The sequence below is a fragment of the Xylocopa sonorina genome, chromosome 16, assembly GCF_050948175.1.
Source record: "Xylocopa sonorina isolate GNS202 chromosome 16, iyXylSono1_principal, whole genome shotgun sequence".
NCBI lineage: Eukaryota > Metazoa > Arthropoda > Insecta > Hymenoptera > Apidae > Xylocopa > Xylocopa sonorina.
The window spans coordinates 3,272,365-3,279,592 of record NC_135208.1 but is presented as its reverse complement, the minus strand read 5'-3'; the positions used below and the strand labels follow the sequence as shown (position 1 = coordinate 3,279,592).

At 39.5% G+C, this 7,228-nt stretch overlaps 1 protein-coding gene across 1 annotated transcript; it reads right to left on the bottom strand.

Annotated features, from left to right (window-relative positions):
- Positions 1-336: 336 nt before the first annotated feature.
- On the bottom strand, positions 337-2,389 carry LOC143430974 (uncharacterized). The gene is made up of 3 exons (XM_076907456.1): positions 2,213-2,389; positions 1,674-1,781; positions 337-1,595 (listed from the first exon to the last, which is right to left on the bottom strand). Exons 2-3 carry the CDS (start codon positions 1,750-1,752, stop codon positions 1,084-1,086), a joined length of 591 nt encoding a protein of 196 aa, XP_076763571.1. The 5' UTR covers positions 1,753-1,781; positions 2,213-2,389; the 3' UTR covers positions 337-1,083.
- Between the last annotated feature and the right edge of the window lie 4,839 nt (positions 2,390-7,228).

Sequence of the window (7,228 nt, the reverse complement as noted above, 5' to 3'; positions counted from 1 at the left end):
CTTAGCATTACTTTTGGAGCTTTGAAACTTAGAAAATTAAGAGATACCTTCGCGTTAATTTTGGAGTTTTCCAACTTAGAAATTGAGTAGTACCTTCGCCTCAATTTTAAAGCTTCCAAACTTAGAAATTTTAGAATTACTTTCGCGTTCATTTCAGAGCATCGAGACTTAAAAATCGAGAACTTCCATGGCACATCTCAGAACTTCGACACATAAACCTTAAAAAACCCCCATCACCCAATTCTTAACCCTCTCAACGACACACCTCCTCGATAAAATCCCACCACCCTCAAAAGCACCAAAAAAAAAAGAAAAAAAATCACATCACATCGTTTATGTAAGCAACGTGTATTTAAAAAAAAAAGAAGATCAAAGTTACATGTTTCCTTATCGTACTTAAGTAAGTGGGACGGCAAACGGCCGTGAGGAAAAATACACTTGGCTCCACTTCATCACAGATTAGCCTAAAACTCATTTTTTTTCAGTGGCCGTGGCAAGTCCATTCGAATAGAGCGACGATTAAACAGTATAATCTACGATATAGAATAAATAATTTCCTTCTCACACGTACATATATATATATCTATATATCTATATACGTATATACTCTTTTTTCTTATCATAACTCTCGTTCAACCATTTTACTTTGTTTTCTCTCTATAATATATACAAGTTAAAAAGATTCTCAGTCTTCTGCTGTAGAGGATAAAGTGATTCGCAACGCACGCTGTCCAGGTAACTCGTAAATCGCATTCGATGCACTTCGTTTTACAAGAAAAAGGGTGGGGCAGATAAAGAGATAAATTGGAAGAGTTAATTAATCGACGTTAATATTGACACGTCTTAAAAAAAGAATTCTGCGAAACTCTCGTCTATATGTACAGGTTCTATCCTCTAAGGTTGCGACAATCAACGCGACACAGATCCAAGAAGATGCCAATCTTTCAACGGCAGACCCTCTTCTTGTTCGTGCATTAATTAATCCACGAAGAAGAAGCAGCTGGAGTTGCGTCGAAGGATCGACAGGCTCTCAGAAAGAAAACAGAAAAGAGTACGCGATTATCTGAGGCAACAGTGGGACTGTCAGTGCGACTTGGTCCTCTCACATCTGCTCGTCTCGCTTTCGTGAAACAGGATCTTCAGAGAGATGCATCCGAGGAACAGAAGGACCGAGATGAGAAAGATGAACCCTGGCGTGTACTTGCCGAGCACCACCACACTGAACAGTCCGATTAACTGCAGCATCAGCAGCAACGGTGCGAAGTAGACAGCCATGATCAAGAACAGCGACCTGTTCTGTCTGCGTTTCGGTGAACTGGTCCTGAACGGCGATTTGACAGTCACCGTTGGCCTCGGTTGCAGGGTTTCACGTGTCAGGGAGAGGCGCAGGCTCTTGCAGATGAAGAACAGCCTCGCAGCGATCCCCTGCAGGAACTGGTCGACGTAGAGGTGCATCTTGCGAGCTATCAGATGCGACTTGGAGTTGTCGAACGAGTAGAGCAGATATGGGAAGAGATTCAGGTTCTGGCAGCAGTGGCGGATCTTCTGCATGGACGCGTGGCGGAATAACGTTGGTGGTCTGTTGTTAAGCCCATCTGTGGAGGATTTAACGAATCGTTAATTGTCTGATTGGTTAGAATGTGAGATTAAATTTATTCAGAGGGTTTTGTTACCTTTCAGAGTTAAAGTTGTCTTTGCAGCGACTTCTTCTGGTTCCGTCGACAGGTTCTCCGTGACCACAGTGGAGACCATCGTGTAAAATAGCAGTGTACCGTCTGTAGCTGAAAGATAATGAAAGTTTCGTCAGAAGTGGTCGCGAGATGGTGTGTATCGACTGGAGAGACTAAAAAAAACAGAAGAGCAGCGTGCTCGATAGCCTTGGCGACCCCAGATTAACGCGAGAATCGAATTCGAACGCGTACGTCGGACCAATCAGCAGCCTCGATTAGCATTTACGCGACTCTGTCGTCATTTCCTCCTGATCTACCTCAACTAGCCTCATCGAATCATCTTTTTAAGTCCCTGGAGCGCATTTTAACGAGCTGGAATTGACTGAACAGCGTTCCATTTCGAAGTTTCTCGACGCTGAAGGTAAACAGAGGGTACCAGCGACGCGAGAGCCTCTCTGAACGGCAAACGGAAGTGGCTTCGAGGTCGACAGACCTTCCTCGAGGGAGGCCACTGAAAAGAGACGTTGTTGCAGTTTACTTACTCGATTCTCGTGGCTTCTTCTTCGTTGCGCAGCCTCGTTTCTCGTCTCTCTCGTTCGATCAGAAGTGCTCTGAGACCGGAAGTGGACCGTTGGCGCCCATGTCCCTCGTCGAGGATGCTCGAAAACGATCGATTCGACACTCGAGTCAGTCTGAGACTATCGCGAACGCGTAACCAGATCCATGCTCGTGTCGCAGGCGAGTGGAAACGAGGACTGATCTGGCTGCGCTGCGCGAGACGCGCCAGGAACTCGATCGAGAGTGGCGACCTCAAGTTTGATGCTCTGGCGACCACTCTCATTGGTTGATCATGCGTAAGCGAAGGGCCAGCCGACCAATTGCGTGGGTTTCTGCGCGCGGACGAGAAAAGGGACGACTGACGGAAACGCGAGAGCAGTCACGTACGTTCGTCGAGGCTTCGAAATACCTGCCAGCCCTTTCGAAGACCTTCACGATTAGTTTTGGCTGGGTAGAGATCGAGAGACCAGGTTTCTTCACGCGTTTTTGAGATTTTTTGGTTGAAATTCGGTTGAGAATTGTAGAGGAACTCGTGGAGGGTTTAAAGTTGGTTTGAAAAAGGGTATTTTGTGATTAAGTAATTTCTAAGGCTGAAGAAGTAGAGATTAATTAGGTTTTAAAGCTCTGCGCAAACCTTTCTGTCGAGTTTCTGCGATTTTTTTGTTAATGGGTGCTTTAAATTTGGTTGAGAACTGTGGAGGAACTCGTGGAGGGTTTTAAATTGGATCGAGGAAGGGTATTTTGTGATTAAGTCATTTTTAAGGCTGAAGAAGTAGAGATTCATTGGTTTTTAAAGCTCTGCGCAAACCTTTCTGTCGAGTTTCTGCGATTTTTTGTTAACGGGTGCTTTAAATTTGGTTGAGAACTGTGGAGGAACTCGTGGAGGGTTTATATTTGGTTCTAATTAGGGTATTTCGTGCTGAAGTAATTTCTGAGGCTGAAGAAGTAAAGATTAGCGTTTCTGCGATTTTTTTTTATTAATGGTTTTGTTTGTAATTCGTTTGAGAACTGTGGAGGAACTCGTGGAGGGTTTATATTTGGTTGTAATTAGGGTATTTCGTGCTGAAATAATTTCTGAGGCTGAAGAAGTAGATGTATTGGTTTTTAAACCTTTGTGCAAACCTTTTAGTCGAGTTTCTGCTATTTTTCTATTAATAGTTGCTTGAAATTTTTTCGAGAACTGTGGAGGAACTCGTAGAGGGTTTGTTTGTGGCTTCAGTTAGGGTAATTTGTGATGGAATAATTTCTGAGGCTGAAGAAGTAGAGATTAATTGGGTTTTAAACCTTTCTGTCGAGTTTCTGCGATTTTCAATCGTCTCGTTCGATCGTAATTTTTTCTAATCCTTCTGAGACCATTGGAGGACCACGTGGAAGGTTTATATTTGGTTTTAGTTAGAATATTTCGTGCTGAAATAATTTCTGAGGCTGAAGAAAAATAAAGATCAGCATTTCTGCGATTTTTAGTCAATAGTTTTTTGAAATTTTTTATTAGACCAATGGAGGACCACGTGGAAGGTTTATAATTGGAATGTTTCGTGCTAAAATAATTTCTGAGGCTGAAGAAGTGAACATTAATTGGTCTATACAAGAAAGAAGATTTATTTTCCTAATTGAGATGTTTGAAGTAAAATATTTGCACTGCCTTCTTGTTTTGCCTAAGAAAAAGAGTCTCTATTAGCAGAACTTATTAAGAACCGCCTAGAAAATGGTTGCTGGAGGGGGGATGCAGCGTAGAACTGCGATATAATGGCGTCAATCAATCATTTCTTGCTGGATAGAAAGAAATATTGAATAATTAGTGTTTTATTACCAAAATGGGCCAATTAACTACAATCAGTGATGATACACTGTTTAAATAAATGAACCTTCTCTAAGCAAAATTGAATAATAAAAGTTGAACATAAATGTTACAAAATAACAATATTTCAAGTTCCAAAGTGGTCAAAGAGAGGCAAAAAGTGGCCAAAATATTGAAAATTAGACTTGAAAATGGAGTTACTAATAAAAAAAAATGATTCCTTTTCAAGATAACAATATTTTAAGTCCCAAAATGATGAAAAAGTGAGCAAAATACTAAAGTTTAGACTTGAAATTGGAATTGCTGATTAAAAAAAAATGATTTCTTTTCAAAATAACAATATTTTAAGTTCCAAAGTGACCAAAAAGGTACCAAAACACTAAAGTTTAGGCTTGAAACTGGAATTGGGCACAGAATAGAAGTAGAATACCGGCTGAAACGCAGGCAGAAGGAAAAATCCAGCGGCCAGAGGCGAGCACGTAAACAGAAACACGACTTCTGTCGTCGACACGTGATCGTGACGAGTGGTTAGCTGAAACGAGGTGGCCTAGCACGTGTCCTCGTGGGTGAAAGTGACGGCCAAACCCGCTGCTATTGGAATCCCTAATTATAATAGCGTATCAGTCTGGTCTCTGGGCGAGTGCGAAGTCCACGGGGGACTCTGTTTATGGAAATACCGAATTTCATGCGCTCGCGTCATTTCTGTTCCCAATTAAATCACTTCTGAGAAGACCACGTGGGTCGTCAGACTTCAGAAGACCTTTTAATTGATTTTCAAAATTAATTCTGGGCAAACTATGTGGGTTATTAACTTCAAAAGGCTTTTAAATTGACTCTGGAAATATCTAGTTAATTTTAAAAATTAATTATATGAAAATTATGTGGGTTGCCAGACTTTAAAAGACCTTTTAATTAATTTTCAAAATTAATTCTAGGCAAACTATGTGGGTTATTAACTTCAAGAGGCTTTTAAATCGACTCTGAAACAATCTAATTAATTTTAAAAATTAGTTCTGTGCAAACCACGTGGGTTGTCAGCTTCAAAAGACTTTTAAATCGATTCTGAAGAAGTTTAATTAATTTTAAAAATAAATTCTGTGCAAACCACGTGGATCGTCAGCTTCAAAAGGCTTTTAATTCAATTCTGAAGCAATTTAATTAATTCTATGCAAACCATTTGGGTTATCAGCTTCAGAAGACTTTTAAATCGACACAGAACATGTCTAATTAATTTTAAAATTTGATTCTAAGAAAACCACGTGGGTCATCAGCTTCAAAAGGCTTTTAAATCGATCCTGAAAAATGCCACTGAGTAATTTAATAAATATAAAAGTCCAGTACTTGATCTTACTTTTTTAATTAAATATTTAAGTTTAGAAAATTAGTATCTTGCAGCAATTTCTGTTCTTAATTAATAAAATATCGCTTCTAAAGAAACCACGTGGCTTCAGAAGGCTTTTAAATCAATTTTGAAAAATCGTCACTGAAAAATTTGACGAATAAGAATTAGTTTCATTAGTTAAATTACAAATTTATGAAAAGTTAGAAGGAAAATTACTATGTTTCGCTTCACTACTGAGAACACAGTTAATTATAACTGAAAAAATACTGACGTTGATACTCATAGCTGTATATACCCGATAATCGACTGTTTTGATAATAAATCCAACAGATATACTCTTTTTGCACGCCAAAAGAACGATATAAAGTAGCGAGATGGCGAATCTGTCTGACAAAAACCCACGATTAGTAAACAGTATTTAATATCGCGTCGCAATTACCATTTTAATGCACCACTTTAATGCGATGAGTCGCGAGCTGCGTTTAATTGAATCGTTTAAAGGGACGCTGAGTATTTGCACTTTAAATATCGACCCAAATTCAAACATTTAAAAATCAGAGACACTTTCTGCCTCTTCAAAGCCACTTTCTATTTTTTTTCAAAGCAGAGAAAAACAGCAGAGCCTACGAATTTTCCCAAATTCATTCGTTTAAAAATAATAATCAAAATCAGAGAGACTTACTGCCTCCTCAGAGCCACTTTTTATTTTTTTTCAAAGCAGAGAAAAACAGCAGAGCCTACGAATTTTCCCAAATTCATTCGTTTAAAAATAATAATCAAAATCAGAGAGACTTTCTGCCTCCTCGGAGCCACTTTCTATTTTTTTTCAAAGCAAAGGAAAATAGCAGAGCCTACGAATTTTTTTTAGAACGTCTGGTGAGACGAAAAAAATTTGTTTCAAAGCAAAGAAAAATAGCAGAGCCTACGAATTTTCTTCAGAACGTCTCGTGAGACGAAAAAGACGGTTCTCAGGTCATCAAGGTCGCGTATCAGCGCGAGTTATCGGCTCGCAAAAATTCGAGCGACGCGACGACCCAAAAAAGAGACTTATCTTCATTCTAGACGCGATTATTCGTCGAGCTTACGCAACGATTCGTTGATCCCAAAGGCTGACGTAACGCAAGCACGAAAGCTGGCTTGGGACGCGAAAAATCGCCAGGATCGTGGCTGGCGTCGGTTCGCACGCGGTTATCACGTGATTCGAGGCTCGAGAGACATCTCGCGGAGGTCCTCTCGAGAAATGGCGTCTGGACTTTGGTCCAGACGGTGATTAGAGGTTCCTGTGGGCTGTTGCAGGCGATTTATCTGCGACTGCTTCCCTCGTGAACCGCTATCGAGGGATGTGGGCGAGGAAACGCGATGTGGACTCACCCTGTCGAGCTCGTTCACCTCAAACTGTCGATAAAATGCCAGAATGCACTGCTTTTGACTGCCATGAGACACTGTATTGCAATATTTCTTTATTGAGGGCAGTTGCAAGCTTTTAGAAATTATTAGATAATTTTTAGCATTGAAATATTCGTTTAAAGGGTCTGAGAATATTTTAAAATACTGAAACTTTAATTATTGGCATAATATACTATTTTAGACAGCCATGAGACACTGTATTGTATATATTTGTTAACTGAGGGCAATTGCAAGATTTTAAAAATTATTAGAAATTTTTCTTTCCATTCAGATATTAGTTTAAGGCTCTAAGGATATTTTAAAATATAGAAACTGTAATTATTGGTATAACACATTGTATTGATGGATATTTATTGATTGAGGGTAGTTGCAAGATTTTAGAAATTATTAGATCATTTTTTTGCCAGTGAAATATTAGTTTAAAGTGTCTAAGAATATTTTAAAATACTGAAA